The sequence below is a fragment of the Musa acuminata genome, chromosome BXJ2-5, assembly GCF_036884655.1.
Source record: "Musa acuminata AAA Group cultivar baxijiao chromosome BXJ2-5, Cavendish_Baxijiao_AAA, whole genome shotgun sequence".
NCBI classification, from domain to species: Eukaryota; Viridiplantae; Streptophyta; class Magnoliopsida; order Zingiberales; family Musaceae; genus Musa; species Musa acuminata.
This window is the reverse complement of record NC_088342.1, coordinates 18,691,055-18,718,765: the sequence shown is the minus strand read 5'-3', so window position 1 is coordinate 18,718,765 and position 27,711 is coordinate 18,691,055. Positions and strand designations below refer to the sequence as shown.

At 33.8% G+C, this 27,711-nt stretch overlaps 1 protein-coding gene across 4 annotated transcripts in view; it reads right to left on the bottom strand.

Annotated features, from left to right (window-relative positions):
* LOC103985279 (receptor-like serine/threonine-protein kinase ALE2) overlaps positions 1–13,622 on the bottom strand; it is a 42,709-nt gene extending 29,087 nt beyond the window's left edge. The window contains exons 1-7 of one of the 4 annotated variants that reach the window (XM_009402932.3): positions 13,145–13,622; positions 11,040–11,147; positions 10,883–10,969; positions 10,345–10,719; positions 9,997–10,269; positions 5,856–6,245; positions 4,645–4,885 (exon numbers count right to left, since the gene is read on the bottom strand). In XM_009402932.3, the coding sequence (XP_009401207.2) occupies positions 4,645–4,885; positions 5,856–6,245; positions 9,997–10,269; positions 10,345–10,719; positions 10,883–10,969; positions 11,040–11,147; positions 13,145–13,202 (1,532 nt within the window). In that variant the 5' untranslated portion in view covers positions 13,203–13,622. Of the gene's footprint in view, positions 1–4,644; positions 4,886–5,855; positions 6,246–9,996; positions 10,270–10,344; positions 10,720–10,882; positions 10,970–11,039; positions 11,148–13,144 lie in introns of those variants that run through there. The other 3 variants (XM_009402933.3, XM_065108997.1, XM_065108999.1) reach the window with 3 other exon arrangements.
* Positions 13,623–27,711: the final 14,089 nt, after the last annotated feature.

Genomic DNA, 27,711 nt, shown 5'->3' with positions numbered 1-27,711 from the left:
GAGGGTCACACATATGATAAGTGTTGCGACGAGTAATGATTCAGATATAAAATATCCGTTAGAACCCCTATCTTATTGGATATCCAATAAACCCTTGAATTATTGGATCTTGTGGATATGATCCAATAAAAAGCCAATGAAAGTTAATTGGATATAAATCTACTAATCCAGGAGTCTTTGGTAGTTAGATGGAAATACAATACCCAATAAGATATGATCCATTATGGTTAAATTGATAAAGATCTTTATAAATATGAGGGAACCAAAGGGGCCACAAGCTAGACCCTTATTGGCTGCCACCTCCTATTTTCCTCTCTCTCTCTCCTCCTCAGCCAACAGCCCCAGCTTTGGGTATGTGGACAGCAAGAAGAGTCGGCCCTTTCTTGATCACGTGGTGAGCGTGACGAGGGGGATTATATAGCGATTTGAAGAGCGTCTTCATCACATCTATCATATGAATCACCGCTAGAGAGGAGGACAATTGACCTCCTTCATCATCTCTCATAGATCTGCAGGTTTATAGGGATATACAATCTCCCTATATAACATATTTTTTATATACGCACAGTTTTTCGGTTTTGTGAGTTTTTACGTACCAATCTTCGGACGACAATGAGAAACTATTTTCTACGAGAAATCTGAGATTTTTGGTTTTTGTTCTTCTGCTGTGCATGTGATACTACCCCAAGTTTCCCAATAGTCCTCTCCCTCAACAATAGAAGGAGCTACACACGAAAGCAATAGCGACAAAGAGAACCGCGCATGAATGCTAGGTCGTAGGACCCATCCGTTAGCGATAAAGGAAGCATCGATCCTATGCATCAACGGAGGCAACGACAAAGGAAGCAAAGCATCGATAATAAAGGCAACAACTATGGTAGGGTATATTGCTCAAGGTCATATGGAGAGGGCAGGCTAGGTATAGAAATAGTATGTAGCTTAGTTAGTTCAAACCAATTAGCTATTGTTCAACCGAACCAAACTTAAAAGTCTGGTTCGATTACTTCATTTGAATCGGGTGCTCACCCGAGCTTAATTGTTTTAATCAAACCAACTAGCTATTATTCAATTGAACCAGACTTATGTTTAGTTTGGTTGCATTGCTTGAACCAAGTGCTCGCCCGAGGTGCCCAACGCCTGGTCAAGGCCTAAGGTGCTCGGGCCTAGCCTCGCCTCACCCAAGCGTCGAGGCGAGCGCCTCTTTAAACCCCTGGATTAAGGGTCATAGTTGGCATAATGGCTAGCGAGGACATAATCATTGGTTACAATCCGCTACGAGAACAGAGGATAGTGTTAAACATAATAGAGACGAAGAAAAAGATTATTCTAAAAATATCAATTCAAATGAGAAAAGAGTACGAGACAGAAAATAAAAAGAAGTCATGGTTATTAAGAAGGGTAAAAAGGGATGCATGGACTTATCTATGTACCAAGAATCATAGAAACAACAAGGGCATGCAGGAAGAAAATTAAGACAAACAAATATAAGTGATGCTCATGATAAGAAATTAAGGAGAAGAACAATTTAGCATATTGTTCACTTCTTTTATCAAGCTAACCTTCCCCTTGGTACAACTCGTTTAAATAGTTTTAAAGAGATGATTGAAGTTATTGAAAAACATTGTGAGGGATTAAAACTATCAAGTTATTATAGATACGAGTTTTATTACCAAAAATAGAGTTGGATTATATAAATGACTTATTAAAGGGTCATAAATAATCATAGGTAAAGCACGGTTACTCTATTATGTCGAATGCTTGGACCGACAAGAGATATAAGAGTATAATTAATTTTATAATTAACTGTTCTTTAAAAACCATGTTTGTGAAGTTAATAGATGCATTATCTTTTGTGAAATCTAGAGAAAAGATATATGATTTGCTTGATAAGTTTGTGAAAGAAATTGGTGAATAAAATATTGTTCAAGTTATAGCCAATAATGAAAACAACTATATGTTAGCTCCTAATATTTATCTTTTAATTTTTTAATTATTTTAACTCTAATTTGAATAGAAGAAGATTCCTAGGTCTTATGAATTTTTTTATCTTTTATCTTAAGTAAATTACAAAAAGCAAAAAAATAACACTTATATTGAACTCTATGTACAGCATATTGCATTGATTTAATGCTGAAAGATATTAAAAATATTTCTGAAATCAAGAAAACTTTAGAAAGGGCAATCTTTGTTGTTGGATTTCTCTACAATCATACTAGGGCTTTAAATATAATAAGAGAATTCACAAACAACAAAAAATTCGTGAAATATAGTATCACCCGATTTGCTACTTCCTTCTTGACAATACAGAGTGTGCATCATCAAAAGCATAACCTAATAAACATATTTACCTTTGAGAAATGGGTAACAAGCAAATGAGTAAAAAAAAGCTAAAGGCAAAAGGGCCAACAATATTATTTTATTGTCATCCTTTTGGAATCTTATAGTTTATGCATTAAAGATAATGGGCTCTCTTGTTCGAGTCCTTTGGTTAGCGGATAATAAAAATAAGCTTGCAATGGGATATATTTATGATGCTATAGATAGAGTAAAGGAGACGATTCAAAAATCTTTTAATGGAAATGAAGAAAAGTATATGAAAATATTTACAATCATTGACGAAAGATGGAATTATCAACTTCATTGTCCATTACATACAGCAAGACATTATTTGAACCTAGATTTTTTTTATAAGAATACTTCCATTAGGTTTGATGCAAAAGTTATAAATGAGTTATATCAGTACATTGCAAAATTGGTTTCAAACCTTGAGATGCAAGATAAGATCATAAGTGAATTATTTTCATATAAGAATATTGAAGATCTTTTTAAAATTTCAATAGTAGTTCGATTTATGACAACTATATCCCGAGGTATTAATAAATTGATATAATTAATTTCATCTATAGAATGTTACTATGTTATTTTTAATAATAAAATAAATCTTACAATTAAATGGTGGAGTCTATTTGAAAATTCCACTCCGAACTTACAGCTATTGACTATCAAAATTCTTAGTTTGACATATAATGCTACGGGTTGTGAGCAAAACTGAAGTGCCCTTGAGCATGTAAGGATCGCAGAATATTCTTATTTCAATTAATATATTTTTTAATATATTTATTAATATATTTTTTAAATTATATGACATGATAGATTCACATAAAAAAAAAAATCGATTAAAGCATCAACGATTATATGATCTTGTTTATATAAAGTATAATCAAGCATTAAAGATAAGTGGTTGGTGGGAGAAATAGGTGCAAACATACAAGATACCGAAGATGAGCTTGTATTTGAAGATAACAGCTTGACATTGGGAGATGTGGCAACAGCCTCAGGTGTCGGAGAATTACAGACATATACAAGATAGATAACAAAAGAAAAAATGAATGCAAAAGGCTTAAACTCATCTCCTGCCATTATTGAAGAGGAGGAAACATATTTTGATAAAGGACAAAAGGAAGAAAATGATGATGATATGTTTGATAATAATGAAGTTGATTACGATGATGAATGAATTTGATGCAAAACTTTATTATTTTGAGTCTTTTGACATTTTTGTTATTAGAAGATGAATAATATGACTTGGTACTTTAGATCTTTTTAATTTAATATCATATTTTTATTTATATAATCATATTTATCAATTAGATTATATATTTTAATATTTCAAAGCGCCTCATTTCGCTCGAGCGAGCGCCTAAACGAGGGCTTGGCACCTAGGCAATTTTGGGACCTTAGCGTCTAGCACTTTTTAAACCACTAGTTGCCATAATCAATTGGCTCTTAGTTGATTGAGCTAATCAATTTGCTTATTTAAGTTCAAATCATAGGATCGGGTTTGGGAACTCATTCAAGTTCAAATCATAGGATCAAGTTATAGACTCTTAGTTGACTAAGCCAAATCATTTGGCTCGGTTAGGTTTCAAATCAAATTGGATTTGGTCCGAGATTAGACTCACACATATAGGTGTCGCCCGAGGCTAATGGGTTACCTGAGTTAATTTGAGATGCTCAGGCCCCACCTTGTCTCGCATGTCTGTAACATTTAAATAATAAATTTAAAAAATTAAAATGAATACTTCAAAATATGGTCTTGTAAGCTAAGTTGGAATAATCAAGATGCTGGATATGTCACAAGAATAACTCATTAGGGAATTGTTTTTGGTTCTTGATGATTTCTACACTTCATAAGACTTTTAATTAAATCCATCCAAATTCAAACATGATATAGTCTAATTGTGCACTAATGTTCGTGAAATTAGTGTGTAATTTGTCCTCTCCATTGTGTACTCCTAATATTATGTTTTAATATGTGTCTTCAATGTAATTACGGACCCAAATGGGAACTGTCAAAACTGTCCAAACAGACAAGCCAAGAGTATTAGGAGCTACAAAACTCAAATTTCAGAATCAATTATTAAATAGAAAACACTTGGTATTAGTTCTATGATATCATAAGCGGACTACCAACCTAGCACTCTAATTGGGTTTCACTTACTAGACAAATGAGAATGAATAAGACTAAAAAATAGCAATAAATCATTGAATGAAACACTACCTAAGTATGCACAAAATTTCAAGGACATCTATTGTTATTTAATAAATTTGGCTGCTAGTTATGGAGTTGAAAGTAAATCTTACCCGAACGTCCCCATGACCTGAGTCGAAATATGTTGGCTTCCTTCAGATGCTTCTCTTGCCAAGCCAAAATCTGTCACCTTTGCTGTGAAATCTTCCTCCAGTAGTATATTACTAGCCTTAAAATCACGATGTATAACATGAGGATTGGAATCTTCATGTAGATATGCTAGGCCTCTAGCAGCACCAAGAGCAATCCTCATCCGTGCATCCCAGTCCAGAGGTCCTTTCTTCTTGTCAGCACCTGTAACAATAGTCAAACAGCCCTAGTCCACTGCTTTGAATTACTAGATAATTAGATAGTTGCAAGATATCAGAAATTGGTCCAGAAAACTAAAGACACTGCATGGAATTTATACAGTGCACTGAATGATATCAAATCTTTCGAAAGCATTAAGCCAATAAATCCTTAGTCATATTCAGTAAAGAACTTAAAATTTTGAGAGTTTAAGTTCTAAAAATATTTTAGAACAATAACAAAGAAATTAATAGAATAACTTCTAAAAATATTTCGACAATAACTTCAGGGCATTTAACTAATACACTGACCATATGAAAAAGATGGTTTCAATTTACAAGACCAAGAGATGAAGCTGCAGGAATTTCAGGTTCAGCCATTAAATATATCTTCAATAGAAATTATAATGATTCAGCAAAGAAGCATATTGGTGTAGAACAAAGAAGGTACAATTCTTTTTGCAAATATTTCAACAGTTGTTACATATATTTGATATTTCTTGGTAGGAGTCATGAAATATGGTAACATATATAGTTATGTATAGCTTTGAGACAGAACACATCAAGGGTATTTTCGAATACTTTGCAAAGTTTTCTTGAATATAGATAATCTTACTTGCAGACAGTGTCTTTTTTGTGCCACCATATGGATATGATTGTAACCATACAAAATAATTATTCAGTTATCAATTGAGTCATGGATGCCCCTTGTTATCGGTTACTATTTATAAGATTATGTATTCTCCATGTTCTATGGAAGTATTATGTCATATTAGACTTCCTTTTCAGAGGAAAATGTCATATCTACATGCTGTTATTTTCAGTATACTTCAGCATCTGTATAATGTAATATCAACAAAGTTGGTACTGAGTCTCACGGAAGGACGCATGAGTTGTTTGGCATCTAAAAAAGATAAGACCAAAAACAAACACAAGTTTGGATATTCAATTCCACAAGAAATTGTATAGATACATACCATGCAGATGGGACTCAACACTTCCATTCCGAACAAGCTCATAAACCAGACATCTTTTATTTCCTTCAATGCAAATACCAATCAATTTGACAAGATTTCGGTGATGCAGTCGACTAACCATCTCTACTTCTGAAATGAACTCATGCTCTCCATTTTGATTCCCTTTATTCAGCAATTTAACTGCAACTTCGTTTCCATCATTCATTATCCCATGGTAAACTCGTCCAAAACCACCTTCACCCAATACCTTTTCTGAACAGAACTTATCTGTAGCTTTCTCAAGCTCTGCCATTGAAAATGTCCTCAATGATGGTGGACAAGCAGCCATAACCGAAATAAAGGAAGCAGATGGTGAGCTAGCCACGCTATTTGATATAGTGGACTTGATGCCTGCATCAAATCAAGGACCTTGCATAATTGATTTAGTTTTGACTACTTAAATAAAAATGAACATATAACTCCAGATGCAGAAGAGACAAAGAAGTCAGTTAATATCAGCAACAATAGGTGGAAGAAGACATAATGCAGCAAAGACAAGTAAAGCAAAGTTGCCAAAGAGAAAAAAAGTGCAATCCCCATCCAAAAGTTATTGTATAAGTTCTTTTCTTTAAAATTTTCATATTAATTTTTAGCTGCTTGATGGTTGAGTTTCAAATTTTTCCCACATGACAGAAGTCCAAATTTATCTGACATCATATCTTGCTTGTTTAAATTTTGTATTGCCATTATATTTCTTACACTTTCTAACAACTTAGCATGTTGTGGTTTTATGTGAACTAATTCATTGGCACTAAAGGGCCTGTTCTTCTGTCCAATATGGGAATGATCCCACCAAATCAATTTGTTTAATATATGTTGAGGTAAGTTGAAAACCCATCTCACAGCTCATGATAAGCAGCTAATTGTGGTTTTCATCATAGATCAATGAGATTAACTAAATTGTGATTAAAATCAGGAAACATTCTAGCAATTCTTTTGATATAGGATTTAAGAACTTATATCCCTCAATTGATCAGACATGTTATTTCATAGGGAATGACAATTTGTCTCTAATTTATCGACCTTTCATCTTCATTTCCCAGCCAATGAACACAAACAACATGCCAACTTTGCTGATTAGAGATCTTTGTGGCCTTCTAATAGCGTGTCACTTCCTGTTTCTCCATGTTTTGCTTCCTCGAGTGATCTCTATCCATGTCATCTCTTCAATAGGGCATTAGTATAAAATTATGTAAAAACCTAAAACCACGGTGAGATTCCACTTTTTCCTCTCTCCTCTTTCTTTCCTTTTGGTTTTTGTTAATTTTTTCTTCTTTTTCTACAAAGGAAGAGAAGCAATAAAACCAAGGATCGCCATACCATAGCATATTACCTAGTATGGGTGGTACATAACAGTCCGATAGAGAATCGATATGGGTGGTACATACTGATTTATTGATATACCTCGCCGTACCATTTGTCGGTACATCAATATAGATCAGTACATGCCATACCGATGGCCGATTGGTACACTGGTACGAACCAATAAGGTGAATCATGGTTAAAACCACAATGACATTCACCAAACAAGTATGAGATTCCTCCAACCTCTTGCATAGCCTTCTATAATCTATCCTCGTATTTATTGTTTCATCATGTTCTGTTCTAGGAAGAGAAGGACCACCAACAAGATTAAATAAGGAAAGCCAGAAAACTAAATAAGAGGAAAAATACAAAAGCAATCTCACACATATTTTGGCAATCACATACTTTATATACAATATTTTAAAATCTGAATCCATATCAAGAATCTTGACCAATAAACTAAACAATAATAGTTTGGATTTTGTTGCTGTCTTTCTGCATCACAATTATATTGCTACATGTTTTCTGCATCTCTTCCTTTTCATTTGCTAAGATAGACATTGCTTTTGTGTTCTTAATGTACATTCATAGTTCTTTATTATTTTGTTCAATTCTTGAATTTCCCTTCAATATTATTGATATCAAGTTTTCATCCCATTGAAAAGTTTGGTGAGCATTGTAAACAGTAAACAGACATAATTAAAGAATTGGTCAAGGATTAGCCAAAAGACCAACTGGCTTTACCATAGTTAACACGAGTTAAAAGACCACAAGATACTTTGACCTACAACACTGCAATCAAAAAGAAACTGAATGGAACCAGTCAATCTGCCATGCAGCCTTCTAGTTTGAGCACTTCAGGCCACTTCACTCAAGGCCCAAAATATCTGAGATATTGTACTGACAGTCTATTAGGGTCAGGTTGTGATAATGCAAAATCAGGTCATGAGTTCAAAAAAACCTCTTAAATACCTGCTTAAATATTTCACCCAAGGTATAATCACCCATACATGGGTCTCTTGTAGCCCTTTTGCATGTATCTTTGTCTTGCAGTTGGGTCCACATGTCAAGCCCATTAATTCTTCATTTGGCTTGCATGGATTTGTTAAGAGTATTTGGGTCATTTTCTATTAACTTGAGCTTTGGGGAATGGACTCTAGGCTAACTAAATTGTATCATGATATTGTGGCATGATTTTAAGGACCTTTAGAGTCATAGATAGTAGGAATAGTTTCATTTGAGATATGATGCCTTTTTAATGAGCAATGTCATTGGAGTTGGAGAGTGAACAATCAACCATAGGACTTTCTTAATCGAATAATTTGTCTTTCATCTTCTGTATTGTGATTCCTTTTAGATTATTGTTTCTCTTTCCCATTACTTTTGATCTCATATAACTAATATGTGATTAATGATTCAAGAATAGTGACCACATAGTTGTTGATCATGAGAGGAGTCAACTAATATTAGAAAACATGCCTGGTTGAATTTAAATAATCTAATGATAATGGATTATGGGATTTGTTATAAGTGATAGGATGATTTTTTCTTGGATCTGGAGGAGATCAGATACTAAGTCAAAGATTATGTAGCACAAAAGGGGAAAGTGGAAGAGGCAGGTCTTGTCTGTTTGCTACTGTCATCAGGTACAACAAGATCAAGATGAGAGGAAGATGCCGATGAATTGAGATAGCAGAGTTGAAGTGAAGGTGCCATGACGGCAATGCCGATGGAGGGAGATATTGGTCATGAATTTGGAGAGTCGACAAGCTACTGTTGCAATGCAAATTTGCCTTGTCATTCTATCTACAAGTGTTGTCATCAATTCAAAGCAGAGTTTGTTGTCCAGTAGCATTGTAGGTATGTGGCAAGTGTTGTAAGGGCAATGGTTGGACATGATGGTTTTGCTTGCCAAAAGTCATGATAAGTGGCAGTAATTCTGGTTTGGCAACAACATTGAGTGTGTCAAGCACTGCTACAGCTGCTACACCATGGATGTGAGCAGACCAAAATAGGAAAGAACAACCATCGGTCCATATAAAGGCACATCAAAATGTGGAGCTGCCATTGAAGCCAATGAACCGACATGCTACTTACCAAAGTGTGATTATGGCCTATGATTTCAGTCTTGAGACGATGTCAAACCTTTAAAAATAAAAAAGGAACAGGTGATGCCTAAATTGATCCCACACATGTATAGCATTAAATAGTCTCAGTGTCACTATTCACAAAATGGGCTTAAAACATTTTGGGTCGCATGATTCACAGCCCATTTAATCTAAGTTAGTGGGCCAATGGGCTTATCTAGGCAAAATAGTGAAACAAAGCAAGCTTGTATTATCCCCGTTGTTATCACAATTGAACAAATCAATGTTCATAACCATCATAAGACCGACAACAACCATGAATCTCATTTTACCACAACATAGTTTCAAGATAGAAGTACAATTATCACTGTAACAAAATAGAATAAATCATTTATTCAGTTTTCTCAAATAAGAAACAAGTGGAAACCATCTTTCTAAAGGGCAATGGCTATCCTAGTCATATACTTGCATTATATATATGGAAATTGGCAACCAAAGTTCAAGTATATGTGCACTCATCTACTTAACTGACAATGCATACATATAGGCACCATATGTAAATCCATTAAAAGCAATATAAGTATGTCTTGCAAGCTTAATCAGGGGGGGGTTTGGATATAATATCAATTTGTGCAAAGGCAACTAAGTTATGTAATATAGCCGAAAAGCAAGAGATCACACTGTGGTTAGACGTTTGAACATTTTCTTACCAGATCTTCCAGTATCTGATTGGGTAACTGCAGAGCCCTGAGGAGGAGATGGTTGCCTGAGATTTTTCCACTTCAAGATAAAAAGAACAATACCAATACAAGCCAATATAAGGGTGAACGAGGAAACTGAAATTACAGCAATGATTCCAACATTCAATTTTCGAGCTCGGCCACTTGAAACATCTGCTGTAAAGGGATATTGGTGGTTTCCATTGTTGCTAGGCCTGAACTCTGTGGATCCATCAGATACAGATGGTGGGGAAGAAGGAAGTCCTGTAACAATGTTTCAGATGACTAATTACACGAAACACATAAATAGTATTATCCTAGAGAGAGACAGTGTGTTACCTGGATAATGAACATATATCACTTCATAATCACCAAACAGTGACATCTCAATGGGTACCTTTTTCTGCCAAAGCCTCTCATAAATAAGCAAAGCTGTTGTGGTATCAAACTTCTCACCAAGAGGTACCAAGTAAATAGTAACTCGTGTCTTCCCTTGATTCTGGATAAGACCAAATGCAGCCATGATTTTTACCTGGCTCTGTTTCAAGAATGTGCCTGTTGCAACCTCAACTTCAAATTCTGCAATATGTGAAAATAACAGATATGGAGCCACCCCTAAATCAATAACTACTCGCATCGGTGATACACAACCACAAGGTGAACCAATTGGAGTCGAAGTAAGTGGTTCAGAACATATCACTTCATCGCAATCTGCTGAACATACAGGTTGTTCCATAAGTCATAACAAAGAGCATATGTTCAGATAGTGGTGTAAACAGACAAAAGAATGTTTTACTATAGCTGGAGAAAAATTGACCTAAATAAATAAACCATAGGGTTACAATCAGGAATACAGAGGGATGTATAGATAACAAACCTTGGCCTCTTGGTGGAATAGATAATGTTGGTGATGGAGCATGAGGCATTCTGTGGTGATGTTTTGCAAGAGGACCATGACTGTGTACTAAAATAGGAATATTCATTAGATACTAAAAATATCAATGAGGCCAATGAAGTTACAATATATCAAGTACCATGACGCTTTGGAGCAAAAGCTGGGGCAGGTCCTGGTCCCATGATTGCCTTGGGCAAAACTTCAGGTGATCTGGCAGGGCTTAGTGCAGGTCTCAATTTGTTTATTGCTGTAAGGTGTCATGACAAAGAAAACAAAGATCACGAGTAATGATTACAGCATGATGAACATGTAGTTATCCAATTTGCAATCATAATAAGCAACCCACACTCAGCATGATGAACCTTGGTTTAACAAGAGGTTCAAAAAATGCATTCGTATATAAAATAAATTAATCTATATATATCTACAATAAACCAAGGTTTACAGTTTTGGGTACTTTATCCTTAGTGACTCATTCCAGCATATCACAGTACGAAGAAAGGGGAGGAGAAGAAGTGGAAGATGAAAAGGTGAGAAGGAGGAGGACGAGGAGGAGGAGGAGGAGGAAGAAGAAGAAGAAGAAGAGGAGGAATACCAAAATAGCCCCATCGTTGGAGGGAGGTGGATGGGTGTAGGAGGCGGCAGTCAGTGTGACAGACGATGAGTGTGGGGAGACTATATGAGGAAAGAGAGAGATGTGAGAACGGTTGTGTTATTATGGTTTCAAAAAATAAAACTATTAAGGGAAGAATTGGGCTTACCACCCAGTTCATAATCATGCTGTAAGCCTTGTTAAGGACCTAAGGTAGCAAAGCTCCTAGTTCAATGTGGTCCACATGTTGATAACCAGACGAAACGGTATGTATCCAGTGAAACACCTCAGGCAGCAGGTTTGTAAAATTATGCAATAAATTGCTATATATAATAGATGATATGAGCTCGGGTCAGCTCAGCCAAGAATAAACACTTCAATTAAGAATATATATATGTTCAGTATACTTTGAAATGTACATCACTTTAGCACTTTCAGGGCAATATGTAATAGTCCTTGCATAATTATGAATATAAAAATATATCTTCTGATGCATATCCACTTGGCAGTTTTTGGATGTGGACAATTTCATGTAAAACTTAATTCCCATTTAGAGTTATTTTAATAAGAGAGTAAAACCCATGAGCAGTTTGTGCATATAAAAAATGTATCAACCACTTGTTTTATCTCATTGTTAACAATGAATCAGCACAACAACAATGAGTCAACAATCATAAGAATTAAACAAAAATTAGCAATCAATTTTCCAATTGGTTATCATGTCCAGAATTTGAAAGAATGAGTATTGAAGTGCAATGACTTGGTGCATTAGAGAGAATATCATCCAAGCCTTGAACCTGGATATAGGTCAGAGAGTCATCAAATTAAGGAATGGTTATTCAAGAAATACTATACAACTAACTGTCATTTTTATGGTCTCTAAAATTTATAAAAGAAGTTCCTATAAAAGAAATATTTAGACAAGGGGCGGGGAGTTTGTAAGAGGAAAAGGAAACCCCTTGATGACGAGTTAACCGATCATTCCCCGTCCAAACATAAGCAAGTAGGGTGCACAATTATAGAACTCCTCCAAAGAATGGAGATGACAGAGAGTGTTTGCAGTCCATAATACAAGAGTAAAACAAACATGGAATTTCCACTCATCGGTTATGTACTCAAAAAATCAAAAAAAATGAAGGAGAAAATCAGATTATACACAAAGGTTAATCTTGATCAAGACACCACCCAAACCAAAGGCATGTTTTCTTCTATTTTCCAAAAAGCAAATTATAAATAAAGAAAATACTCTAGATCTAGGTCTCAATAATAACAATACAGAGGGAAACCAACTACTTAAATTCTTTTTTTTATTTTTTTATTTCAGCAAACACGACAACCACCACCCAAACCTGGTAGAATTCTCGATTAGATTCCCGCAAATCAACAGCACTTCAAAATTTTTCTGATGTTTCCGAACGATTTCAATAAAACCTTCTCATAAAAGTATTTTCACAATATTTTCGGTGATATTAGTAGATGCTAATCGAACCGTTCTGACAGGCGAAGGGATAGGATTTCACGTATGATAAGATCATTGGGCACCAACGTGTACGGCCTCACAGTGCAGAACTATTGAGCACCCCAAGGAAGTAAAGAAAAGAAATTCGCAACAAAAGAAGAAGACGGATCAAACGAAGGGTTCGGGAGAATACCGCAACAAAGAGTACCCAAGTGAAGACAAAGCACAAGCATCGCGAACATGCGCATCATTCCAAGCCGAAGAAACCATCACAAGAAGCAGCGATCGAGCGCCATTATCAGCAGAGAGACCGAAGAAGAGCCACATTCGACTGCATTGCCGACATGCTCTCGCCGCCTGCGGAAGTGGTGCTGGTGGAGGCGCCTCGGGCGGCGGAACGCCGATAAGCGAAACCCTAGGCGCAGGCGGGCGTCTCAAGGCGGCGGAAGTGGTTTCCCATCTCCGCTGGCCTTAGGATTTGAGGCCTAGGGAGAGAGAGAGAGAGAGAGAGAGAGAGAGACAGGTCTGTAAAGCCTCATGGCCTTCTCCTAAATCTCGATTTAGTATTTATCATGCTCGAGTAATGGCAGTGAGATGAGAGAGAGGAGAGAAGCGAGAAGAGAGCGGAGCAGATACGGTGTTGGTTTTTCCGTTCCCTACTTTCAAATGTAGAGAGGGAAAGGGAAAGGGAATGGGTAAAGGCAGTGATGGGACACGCCCTTCCCACCCAGAAAGCAATTTCTTTTTGTTTTGATTTTTGTGACAAAAGGCATTTTCCAAATTGCCGAGTTGTTTTGTCATGTAAGATTAGTGCAGCTGTTTGATTGGCTGCTTTAAGGACCGTGTATTTTGCTGATATTAGGAAGAAGCACCGCCATGAACAGCATTTTCAATCCTTGAAAGCATATTTATGTTGTTCCTTTCTTTGCTACATATTAATTCCATGTAAGAATGTTGAAAGGTAAAAAAAAACCTGACAGGAGGAGGAGGTCTTTCTTCCTTCCTAATGGGCTGTCACTAAAAGGGAGTGAGTTTGCATAAAATTTGGCTAAAAACCTGACAAAGATTGGGTACTTATCAATCTCAAGAAAAAATATATTAAACTCTAACATATAAGTCGAGGAAGCAGAAATAAGAAGATGGGCTTCTCACCTTTGCTCCTGAGATCAAACCACTACTACATATGGTGGGTGGTGGAGCATGGATTCGAAGAGGTAGACAGAAAAAGAAGTTAGCATGCGGAAAGCCCCCATGTCAAGTCGGGGAGGGACCACAAAAGAAAAGGCACACAGCATTACAGCAAGATAGATAATAAAAGATGAAAAGGTGGTTGGGATCACATGTGAATTAATTGTGGATGGATCGGATCCCCCCCACCTGCCTGCCGACTCTATGTGATGTGCCAAGGTAGGACATCAAATGGAAGAGCAAACCAAATCATGTCGTTCAACTACTTGTAATCCCATAATAATTATTAATTATAGTTCTGGGTGAAAATAGTATTATTATGGGGGATTAATAATTGCGTAATTTTTTGAAAAAAAAAATAACTTTAACTTTTTCCCATAGAGCATTTTTTTTAAAAAAAATTACTCAAATAATATTTTTGGTGAGCTATTTTATCCATTTACCCTTAAAACACCTAAGTCACTATTTTTTTCATCTAAAATAGTGACTTTTGGACCGTAGATTCTTTGCTGATTGATTCGAGTTGAGATAGTTTACTACTGGTTTAACATTTTAACTACGATAAATAAACTGTTGTCATAGTATGAGTGTGTGTTGTTCAATTTTTCTTTGTCCATCTCCTTCTTCTTTATCGACTTTATTTCTCTTTCATACGTGGGTTGCTACAGTTTTTTTTCATCTTATTCTATCTCTTTTCCTTTCATCTTGAATCCAGAAGATACAAAATATCATGCAAGTATATTGATATCTTTGAAAAAATGTCTCTTTCATATTGTACTTTCTTAAAAGCTAATGCGTTACAATCCATTTTACTATTATATTGATTCGATTCATTGATTCCAAAAAATATTTTTTTTATTTCTAATTATCTCATAATAGGGAAGATCCTAATGAAGTATTTTTAGTTCTTGACGATATTGATATACGGATATTATGTGAGATATCAAGTTTGGGTGAACATCATTTGCCAAATAACTTGAATGATCTTTTTTATTATGATAAAGATGATGATGATGGTGATATATTTATTAGAAAATGAATCAGCTAAAGAAAGAATACAATAAGAGGTTAAAGATGACATAAATCCTAATATTTATGATGCATTAGATGTTATTGGTCAGAATGTGTATGATAATGTTGAATAAATACTCCTTGAATATGATGTGTTATTAAACACCAGTTCTTCACTAAAGATGATGATTGTTCATATAATATAATGATATGTTTGTTAGTCACGTATAGTATAAGTATTTGAATGACATTAAAATTATATTATTTATTTATATATTATTTTATAATCTAAATAATATCTAGGTGTCTTGAGATAGGGCTGAAATTTAAAAATTCTTGAAGACTATGTCATGCAACTACAAGTTATAAAATAAAAGTGAAATGTAAAGTTTCGATTGGTAATAAATGACAGTATCTTGTGATGGAACTAATAGTTTCTAAATTATCAAGTTTTATAAAAGCATGATTGTAATTTGCCAAGATTAATATGGATTATATGGAATGCAGTAGTTCTTTCATTGATTATATGGATTATTATTGGTGATCAAAATCTAAAAAAATTTTAAATATGAAAGAGATCTTCCTAGTAGTACACCAATCTTCATTTCATACATCTATTTAAAAATCTTTCAACTATTTTAGACTATTGTTAGATCCCCTAGTATGTACAAGTTTAATGAATATATAAAAAAGTTGAGAAAAAATCATTAAAAAAACTTTTATATGAATATCTAAAATTAAGAATAAGAAATGGGTTTTTGTATATTTTTATGATCGTTGTTATATAATGCTTGACCACAAATGCATCAGAAAGTAAGTATGAATTCATTGCTAAAGGATGTGTATAACTTACTTATTATCTTTATGATAAAAATGACTAAGAGAAAAGATTACCTAATGATTCTACGTCAACTTGTCAAAGGACAAGGGTTTATACTATGGTGTCTTTCCTCATATTGTAAGTGTCAAGACCTATTCAAACAATTATAGTAGACTAAAAAAAAAAAATTTCATATCAGTATTTTTATATTTTGATAATTTTATATTCTCATGTTATGATTACTATTAGGTAATTCATATTCATTTTGTGAAGATTATTATAGAGCAAACATCTTAAAAAAGACCTACAATGATAAAATATTTTTTATAAAAAAAATATTAGATATGATGAGAATACGATGGTATTGTATTACCTTCAAAAATTATGATGTAGGCAATTAAAAGAAAGACAGTAAGAATTGAATGCAAGAAAAAAAAAAAAAAAGTATTCAAAATGCCAACAATTTAGATATAATCATCCATCAAGTAACCTGAGGGCAATGACATTTAGATCGAAATTATAGCAGCTTATTAAAATTGAATTATAATTTTGAAGTGGCTTAGTGAAAACTTACTTAGAGTGACATGTACATTTGTACTTTAAATATGCTTTAATATTTTCTAACTGCTTGATTGTCCAAAGTTAACGCAAGTAATATTGGAATTGTTAGTTTCAGTAGATTCACTTTTTACATTACATGCTCTATTTTATATGCCCAAAATTTTATCTGGTATTTTAGACAAATTTAGAAGAATAAATGTCAAAACATATTGAAAGCTGAATAATGGGAAAAGGGAAAATGTTGGCCAAAAATAGCAAATGACACATAATTCATAAGCTGAATAATTCATAATAATATAAAAAAAATTAAAATGAAAAATGACTTATGACCATTTGGGTCCAATTGAAGTCTCTCCTAAGATTTTTAGATCTATTGGACAAATTCATCGATGCAATTCATTACTTTTTGGATTTTAGGCAAAAGCAATACATCATCATATACTAGGAAATATTTTTCCTATCCCAAATTTTTGTCATGTATTTTGAACTAATTTAGAAGTTCAAATATCAAAAAATATTCCATAATATTTCTGTGAAAATAAAAAAAAAAAACACTGGCCAAAAATAAAAATTGGCACACAATTTGCAAGTCAAATAATTCAAAAAAATATCAAAAAAGAATTTCTAAAATAAAAAAAACTAATGACATATGTCCATTTAACTCCAATTCAAATATTTACTAAAAATTTTATATCAGGATCAATCCTTGGATGCGATACACTAATTTTGGATTTCGGGTAAAAATAATGCATCATATATTATAATATATTTTCTATGCTCTAATTTTTACATGGTATTTTGGATCAATTTAGAAGCTCAAATGTCAAAAACATTACATGGATCCATGATATTTATGTGAAAATATGAAAAATTGGTAAAAAATAAAAATGACACATAGTTTTTCCTAAATTTTCAAATAGAAGACAAGTGACATATGTCCATTTAGGTTCAATTGAAGCTTTTTCTTAATTTTTTAGGTCTACTGGATCAGTCATAAATTATTTTCAAAATTTTGGGTGAAAATAGTACATCATATATTAGGAAATATTTTCTTTCACCCAAATTTTTATCAGTTATTTTAGACCAATTTTGAAGCTCAATATCAAAAAACATTGCATGGATCCATATTTTTATGAAAATGAGAAAAAGTTGGCAAAAATAGAAAATGACAAATAATTCATAAAAATATCAAAACAGAATCCCTAAAATAGAAAATTATGGATATATGACCATCTGAATTATTTTAAATATTTTCTAAAAATGTCAGATCATTTGGAATCATCATTTATATTATATTAAATATCATTTACTTTAAAATTCAATAAATATTGTATTAATCAATGATATTTCTAAGAAAATAGAAAAAAGTTAGCCAAAATTTAAAAATAACACAAACTCCAAAATCTGAATAATTCATAAAAATATCAAAATTTTTTGTAAAAGAAAAAAACCATCAACATAGGTCCATCTTAGTCTAATTATAACCATTCCTAAAAATTTCACATTATTTAGAATAGTCCTTCAAAGTGTGCACTATTTTTGGATTTTAGGCAAAAATAGTATATCACATATTAGGTAATATTTTCTATAGTCTAAATTTTTATCAGGTGTTTTGGACCAATTTAGAAGCATGGATCCATTATATTTTGATGAAATGGAGAAAAAGTTAGACAAAAAAAAGAGAAAATGACACGTAGTTCATAAAAATAGAAACAATCATAAAATGAAAAACTAGTGATATATATACATGTTGTGTCCAACCCATACATGCGCGCTCGGACAAATTAGGTCATTTGAGCCCAAATCAAAGAAATTAATAATTAAGAAAAAAAAGGGAGAGGGCAGCATGCGTATGTGTGGAGGTGAGCGTGTGCGGCGACGCGCAGAGAAAAGATGAGAGAGAAATAGAGAAAGAAAGATTAAGTTTCTGAATTTTCAACTTGATGATCGATGGTCAAACGTTGTCAGTTTCGGCCCAAATTTTATGTGGAGAATCCTTGTAGCAAACTCTACAATCCTAATGGTGTTGATCCATAGTTTACACTCTCTAATGTACTTTCCTATTATATCTACTTTGTGAGACCTAGAATTCTTTTTTGAGGAGATTCATCGTATATGATGATATATGCTAGAGCCAAGATCTATGTTCTTGATGTTATTCTGATCCTCTAGTTATTCTAAAGAAGACCTATTATAAATTTGTTATCATTACTATTGATAGTCGAAGTTTGAGGTGAACTACGGTCCCGTGATTTTTCCTACATTGGGTTTTCCACGTTAAAAGATTTGGTCTCACTGCTCTATTGTTTATAATATGCTTGTTGATATTTTCATTTGGATATCAAGTTGATATTTTGATGAGGAACCCATTTTGATATACAAAGAGGGAAAAGAATGTTCCACTTTAACAGGTTTTTTCCCAACAAGTGGTATCAGAGCAATAGGTTGTTTGGTGCTAGTTTTTCTTGTGTGATTGAAATGGAGCATTCAGATGGTATGATTAAATTGAACTCATCAAATTATTCCACTTGGAGGCGTCTGATGGAAGATTTGCTCTATTGCAAAGATTTGTATAAGCCTATCAAGGTTAAAGATACCTTCTACTATGAATGATGAAGAATGAGAAGTTCAACATAGAAAAGCTATTGCCTATATTAGAAGATGGATGGATATAAATTTGCATGAACATATTTCTGATGAAACCAGAGCTGATGTTGTTTGGCAAAGGTTAGAAAACCTCTTTGCAAAAAAGATAGTGGGAAATAGAATTTCTCTCCTCAGAAAGCTTGTAAATTTGAAGTATAAAGACGGTGGTAACATTGTTGAGCACATAAGCCTATTTCAGAGTCTTACAAACAAGTTGGTTGCTATGAAAATGAATATAGATGATGAGATGCAAGGATTACTACTTCTCAGCTCTTTACCAGAAAGTTGGGAAACATATGTGGTGACAATTTGTAACTCCATGCCAAAGGGGACTCTAACTATAGATATGGTTAAAGACAGTTTGCTAAATAAAAATGCCAAAAGGAAAGAACAGGGTGAATCTTCTTCTGGGGCATTTGTTACTGAAAAACAAGAAAGATGTGGAAGAAGTCATAGCAGAAACCCACATGGATATAAAGGAAGATCGAAGTCTAGAAAAGATATCAAATGTTTTCACTGTAACAAGCTATGTCACATAAAAAACGAGTGTAGGTTTTGAAAGCGAGAACAGAATGAAATGAAGAAAAATGAGAAAGAGACCAATACAGTTGCTGCTGAAGGTAATATCACTATTGTCTATAATGAAGGTTGTGTTAGTCTTATAGCTCAAGACAGTAATTGGGTAATTGACTCTGGTGCTTCATTTCATATTACTTCTCATGGTGATTTCTTTATACCTTACACTACTGGTGATTTTGGTAATGTCAGAATGGGAAACAATGGTACATCTAAGATTGTGAGTATTGGAGATATTTGCTTGGAGACCAGTATTGGGAGAAAATTGATACTCAAAGATGTAAGACATTTTCAGATATTCGTCTTAACTTGATATCTACAAGTAGACTTGATGATGCGGGCTTTACACACTATTTTGGTGAAAGCAAATGGAAACTCACTAAAGGTTCTCTGATTGTGGCAAGAGGAAAGAAACTTAACTCTTTTTATGTCATGGAAGCTAAACTACACAAAGAAGAGATTAATTCAATTCAAAAAGGTGAAAGTATAGATCTTTGGCATAAGAGGCTTGGGCATATCAGCGAGAAGGGACTTCAAACACTTGCTAGAAAGCAGTTCTTACTAGAGTTGCAAGGTACATCTCTTAAATCTAATGATCATTGCTTAGCTGAAAAAACACATAGAGTTGCATTTCATACATATCCATCATCTAGAAGATCAGATGTTATTGATTTAGTTCATACTGATGTTTGTACTATGCAAACTAGAACTCTTGGATGTGCTCTTTATTTTGTTACTTTTATTGATGACTATTCTAGAAAAGTGTGAGCTTTTGCTTTGAAATCTAAAAACTAGGTACTCGATGTTTTCAAGGAGTTTCATGTTAGTGTTGAAAGAGAAACTGACAGAAAACTAAAGTGTATTCGATCAGATAATAGTGGCGAGTACAGGGGTCATTTTAAAAATTATTACAGGTTTCATAGTATCAGGCTTGAGAAAACAGTTCCTAAAACTCCTCAGCAGAACGGTGTGGCAAAAAGGATGAACATAATCATTGAAGAAAGGATTAGGTGTATGCTTTCCCATGCCAAGTTACCAAAGTCATTTTGGGGGGAGGCTATGAGAACTACAGTTGATCTGATAAATCTTTCTCCATCAGTTTTTCTAAAAAGTAATGTTCCAAAGAGAGTATGGAGAGGAAAAGATATATCTTATAATCACTTAAGAGTCTTTGGGTGTAAAGCATTTGTTCATATTCCCAAAGATGAGAGGTCCAAGCTTGATAGTAAAGCAAAAGCATGTATCTTCTTGGGATATGGTCATGAAGAGTTTAAGTACAGATTATGGAATCCAGTGAACAAGAAGATTATTAGAAGTAGAGATGTTGTGTTTCTTGAAGACCAATTGTTTGATGATGGTGATAATATTGAGAAGCCAGAAACCTCTGTTTATATTCCTTGGAGTTTGGGTCCAGTTCCATCACCTGTAGTTTATGATGATCATGGGAGAGATGAACAAGAAGATTATGGTGAGAATAGCAGTGATGATACACCTACAGTTGATGATGCTGAACCAACTGAACAAGCACCTCCACCACCAGTTGAGATTCCATTGAGAAGATCTATTAGAGAGCGACAACCATCTACCAGATATCCAAGAAGAGATGAGATCCTTGCTTGAGAACCACACCTATGACTTGGTAAAGTTGCCTAAAGAGAAGAAAGCTCTCAAGAATAAGTGGGTTTATAAATTGAAGACTGAAAACAATAGCTCACAACAAAGATACTGTTGAATCTCGGATTTTGATGATGAAACTAATTGATTGTGTTTAGATGTTTAACTGTATTTTGAGTGATGCAGGTCTACTCGATCAGGATTAGACAGTTAATGCAGGAGGAATTGACGTTGCGCTGGAGGAGATCACGTCAGGATATTGGATGACAGAAGGCTTCGGACGTCGGGCATCGGGCCAAGGAGAGCAGAATTGCGCCAAGGATATCGGGGTTGCCGAGGTCAACCGCCGATTGGGCAACATGACTTACGGACTTTGTAATAGCTTAGAAAATGTCTTTAAATTCATATTTAGTACGTTAATTAGGGTTAGGATTAGGTATTAATCCTATAACCCAAGTAGGGGCCAATTGGGCCCGAGTTCGGACTAGTTTGGGCCAAGTTTGGAGCCCAACCAGTGAGCTGAAATAGTGTAGGCGGTGGCACCGCCAGATTAGGCGGTGGCACCGCCCAGAACCCGAGAACTGAGTGGTGGCATCGTTGGACTGAGCGGTGGCACCGCCCAACACCCATGAGGTCCGACGATGGCACCGCCAGTATACTATTAGTGTCAAACACTGATAGGCGGTGGCACCGCCAACCTCAAAAACCTAAGAGAATTCAAAATTTGGAGCCCAAATTTGAATCCTCTTGGGGCCTATAAATACCCCTCAATTCGTAGCAGAGAACACAACCTTTTGATGAGTAAGAAATTGAGATAAAGCCTTAGTAAAGACTTTAGCAAATCTTATTTTCAATAGCTTGAGTGTTCACCTCCTTCTTTCTCTTTGAAAATCTGTAAGAGTGTAAACCACTTGTAAAAGGTTGTAAGAGGGGTATTTGTCCTTCCCCTTCAAAGTGATTTGCTAGTGGAAGTTGGGAGCCTCATTGAAGAAGGCTTCGCAAGTGGATATAGTTCATTTTGACCGAACCACTTTAAATTAGTGCGTTCCTTGAATGTGTGAGTATTTGCCTTCCTGAAATTATCATTTACACTACTGCTAGCTTTCGAATTTCATTTTCTCATTTTACTCAAGTTACTATCAAAACGAAATCTCTATGTATTTACGAAATCGTTTTCAAACTTATGAGTTTTAATCCGCTGCACTAATTCACCCCCCCCCCTCTTAGTGCTGCTCCAATCCTAACAATTGGTATCAGAGCCACGGTTTTCTACTTTGGTTTAACACCCAAATAGAAATGGCTCTTTATGGCTTTCAAGAGGGTTACTCTCTCATTCGTCCTCCCTTTTTCAATGGGACGAATTATACTTGTTGGAAAACTCGAATGAGAGTTTTCTTACTTTCTTTGGATTTGAATTTATGGCACATAGTCGAAAATGGATTTGAAATGTCTTCTCTCCCAATGAACCATTGGAATGATTTGGAGAAGAAGATGTTTTCTCTAAATGCAAAGGCTATGAATGCCTTATATTTTGCACTTAACAAAAATGAATTTAATCGCGTTTCGATGTGTGACTCGGCTTTTGGTATTTGGAGAACTCTAGAGGTTACTCAGGAAGGCACTAGCTGAGTGAAAGAGTCCAAAATCAATATTCTTGTGCATTCTTACGAACTTTTTCGGATGAAACCAAGTGAATCCACCGGAGACATGCACACTCGTTTCACGGATGTCATCAATAGACTCAAAGCTCTTGGTAAAAGTTTTTCTAATTTTGAACTAGTTACTAAAATCTTAAGATCCATTCCAAAAAGTTGAGATCCAAAAGTTATGACCATTCAAGAGGCTAGGGACCTTAAAACATTCCATCTCGAAGAACTTATTGGGTCTCTAATGACCTACGAAATGAACAATGTGACAAAAAGGAAACTCGAGAACAACCTTCCAAAGGATAGGAAAGATTTGGGACATAGAACATTTGAAGACCACTTGAGCATAAGCTCAAGTGATGGTGAACTCGAACTCAGTAAGAAATTTAAAAAGTTAATGAAACAAAAATTTAATAATGAAAAGAACAGAACCGCTTGCTTTGAATGCAAGAAAAAGAACAAGAATTGGGATGAATCGAGCTCCTCCGAAGACAAGGAGAAAATCAAGAAAGGCGAGGTGGCAAATTACGCCTTAACCACTTTCAACGATGAGGTAATCGAAATCCCCCCAATTTATTTTGAAATTACTTAATGCTTTCCATGATGCATTTTCTTTTTATTAGTTTAGAAAAATTATTTTTAATTGCTTAATGTAATGAAAATGAAAAAATTAGGAATCATGCTTGTAATTTTGAAAATAATCATGAAAATTGTATGTTTATAATAAACAAAATAATTTTGATTAAAAAATGCCTTATATGATATCGTACCTAATAAATTTATTTTTTGAAACTATGCATGATGATGATGAGGTTTGGGTAATTTATAATTTATTGATTTTGATGATTTCCATAATGATCTTTTGTGATTTATAGATTATCAATTTTTACCTAAAAGTTGCTTTTAAAAATGATGCACGACTTTTGTATACAAACTAAGCATGAAAAGATAGATTCACCTAAAAAGAAAAATGCATGACTACAACAAATAACAAAATGATTTTGTTTAAAAATGCCTTATGCCCAATGAAACCATTATTGATTAATATACTTTATATTTAATAGTTTCTTTGGCTTATATGCCTTATCATAATAAACGTTTTGAAAAGTTTGTATCATACTTGATGATTGTTATACATGATGATTTATTGGTCTTGAAGTTATTCAATTTTGATTAAATGAAATCATGTTTGACTTGAAGTAATTAGTTGAAATAATTTTTTTTGAATTATGTGTTGTACATTTTTTTTTATGATTTTTGATCTTTCCATTTTAAAAGATGATGCATGGATTTGAAAGAAAAAAAAAAGGGGGACATGCATGTATGGAATCAATCAATAAGTTGAAACAAAAGGAGGAAAGAATTTTTTATTAAAAATTTTCTTTTTCTCTATCTTATTGATTTCTACCTAAAAGACCAATAAAATTATTTATGCCATTTTGAATCTCTTGAAAGAAATGTTGAGATTTTGATGATTTGGACGATTTGAATTTGAATGAGTTTTATCCAAAATCATGATCTTGATTCCATGATATTTACAAATTAAGATTTATTATGAATCAAGATTTTTTCATTAATCGATCTCCTAAGATTTTCTTTTGATTATTTATGAGTAGGTTTTTCAAAAAGAAATCATGCCTTTTGGTATTCACATGTTCTAATCTTTCAAGATATGATTTTTATACAATTCCTTGTATTCATGAAATGTTTATCGCATCACCCAATTACTTTCTTCTTGATATTCCTTATGTGGTGATATAAAATTATGCATGAAATACTCTTGATATTCTTTTGATGCATACAAATGAAAAGTTATGATCATGAATGGTCGGATGAAATTTGACAAGTTAATACCATCATGATTTGAAACATTTATGATTTGAAATTATGCATTCAATTGCTTTTTATTGTGATGATATATGCATATAATGTGTATCATAAATACTTTATTATCATACATGAAAATAGTGATAAATATTTTGAAAATAAATGTTTGTATCATGTTAGATGATTTTACATTTTGTGCATGATGAGTTATAGTGATGATTGAAACAATGATTGAAATAATATGAATGATGATTTGGAATCATACATATAATATGAGTTTATATATTTTAAAAATATATATGATGATTTGGTATTATGTATGCAATACTTTGACGTATGATAATGATGCACGCAATGATGAAATATTTATAATAAAATTATTATTTTGATATTCATGACTTTAATCTTCCTTTCCTTTTGCCAGACAAAGGGAGAGAAAGAGTTGCTAATGTGCTATCTTGAATTGATGTAAAAGGTCATCTCAAAAAGAAATTAGCTAGCTTGCACAAGTCAAGAAAATACAAAAACTTGCTTACTTTCTTGCACATCTAAAGAGAAGATGCAAATGTAACAATTGCTAAATTGTTTATTTGCCTCATGTAAAACATTGTCTCTTGCTAGGTTGGCATTTTGCTAAGGAAGAAAAAATGACACTTCTCAAAAGAGAAGAAAGAGCTTGTTTTCTTAAACATCTTTAATTTGCTAGCTAGCATAATGTACAATTTGCTATCTTGAACATTACAAAAAAATGCTATCATACACATCGCAAAGAAAATCAAATATGCTAACTTGTAAATCTTTAAATTTGCTAGCTTGTATGCAGTAAAACTTGCATATCGTAAAAATTGCTAGCTTGTAGAGAAGCAAACAGTTGCTATCTCAAGAAAAACAAAAATGCTAAACTTGCATATCTTTAAAATGCTAAACTTGCATATCTTTAAATTGCTACATTGCATGATAAGAAAACTTGATATTATATTTTTTTCATACAATGTATTTGACTTTTTATCTCTAAACACTTGATACTTGGAATATTTTAAAATGTGATCTTGATAAGAATATTTCAAGTTGCTCTTTGTGCTATATCTTTTCAAATGAATCTTGATCATGAACTTGTTAAGAAGAATTTTAATGAACCATGAATCATATCTTTGGTATTCATGAATTGATCCTTATTGATATATTTCATGAATTCTTTGCATATTTAGCTTGTTGAATGGTTGAAATTTTTAGCCATTGAGTCATCCCTTTCTTTTTGACTTTGATAAAGGGGGAGAAGGTTTTGCTAGCTTGTGCATTGAAAATAAAAGTAAACTTCCTAGTATGCTAAAGAAGTAAAACTTGCAAGCTTGCACTTCTCAAAAAGAGAAGAAAGATCTTGCCTATCGAAAGAATCAAAAAGTGCAAAACTTAGAAAACTTACAACAAATTTGCTCTTGCCATGCTTTGTATCAAAAATAGGTTGATATCCTTAAAAGCATCGCATTAAATTTTTTAGTGTATCATAATATATCACATGTATCGCAAATTGAAAATTTTGAGACTATTATCATATCATGTTTAACAATTGATATTTTTCATTGATATGATAAATTATCATCTCATGATGTATTGCATAATGATATCATGATTTGCGATTGTATCATGTGATCCTTAGTGAATTTTCACATTGATATCCTTCATGAAATGATTTCTTTGCATTATTGTCTTGTATGCATCATGTGATGATTGAAATATTGATTGATGCAAAGTTGATGTAAAAGTCTAAATCATTGGTTCCTCTACTTCTTTTTGACATTAACAAAGGGGGAGAAAGTTATTGCTAGCTTGCACACTTAAATGAAGAATTTGTTAGCTCGATCATTGTAATGAAGAAATTTGCTATATCAAACATCATAAATATTGTTACTTGCAAAGAAAAGCAAAGTGCAATCTTGCACAAGAAGCAAGTGTTGAATTGCCATGATTGAACTTAAGAATCTTACTATGCTTTTTGTGCTTATATGTTGTGATGAAAATCTAGCTTCATATTACAAAAACTTGAATATCTTTTAAAATAGCTAGAGCTACTTCTCCTTTTTGTTGATGACATAGGGGGAGAAGTATATTGATGACTTCATGCATTGAATTGAATATTTTATATATATATTTGCATGATGGTTTAAATGTTTTTCATAACATGTGATGAATGTTACTTGGATTTGGGATAATCCAAGTGTTCTATCAATGACATATTGATAGGGGGATTTGGTTAAACTCCGGGGAGTTAAGGTTAAGTCCGTTAGTTGTTAATTAGTTGTCATCATAAAAAAGGGGCAGATTGTTGAATCTCGGATTTTGATGATGAAACTAATTGATTGTGTTTAGATGTTTAACTGCATTTTGAGTGATGTAGGTCTACTCGATCAGGATTAGACAGTTAACGCAGGAGGAATTGACGTTGCGCTGGAGGAGATCACATCAGGATATTGGACGGTAGAAGGCTTCGGACGTCGAGCATCGGGCCAAGGAGAGCGGAATTGCACTAAGGATATCGGAGTTGCAGAGGTCAACCGTCGATTAGGCAACAAGCCGCAAGAGAGGACAATGCGCTAAAGAATCGGACGAAGCGCCAACCAATGACGTGCCGGGCAATAGAATGTCAATTCGCGTTGTAATAATTGTCTAGATCGGAGTAGAGTTTTGGCTTTTGTGTGCAGGATTAACTACGATAACGACAAAGACATAAAGCGAAATAAAGTGTCAGAGTCAAGCGCAAAGGATTCGTTGCAAGTTCGAGAGTTCGACAGAAGTCCGAAGGTTCGTCGGGAATGCTGCCGGAACTAGCCGAGAATGAGTAGGGAGCTTGTCGAAGGGTTTTTCGGAAGCTCG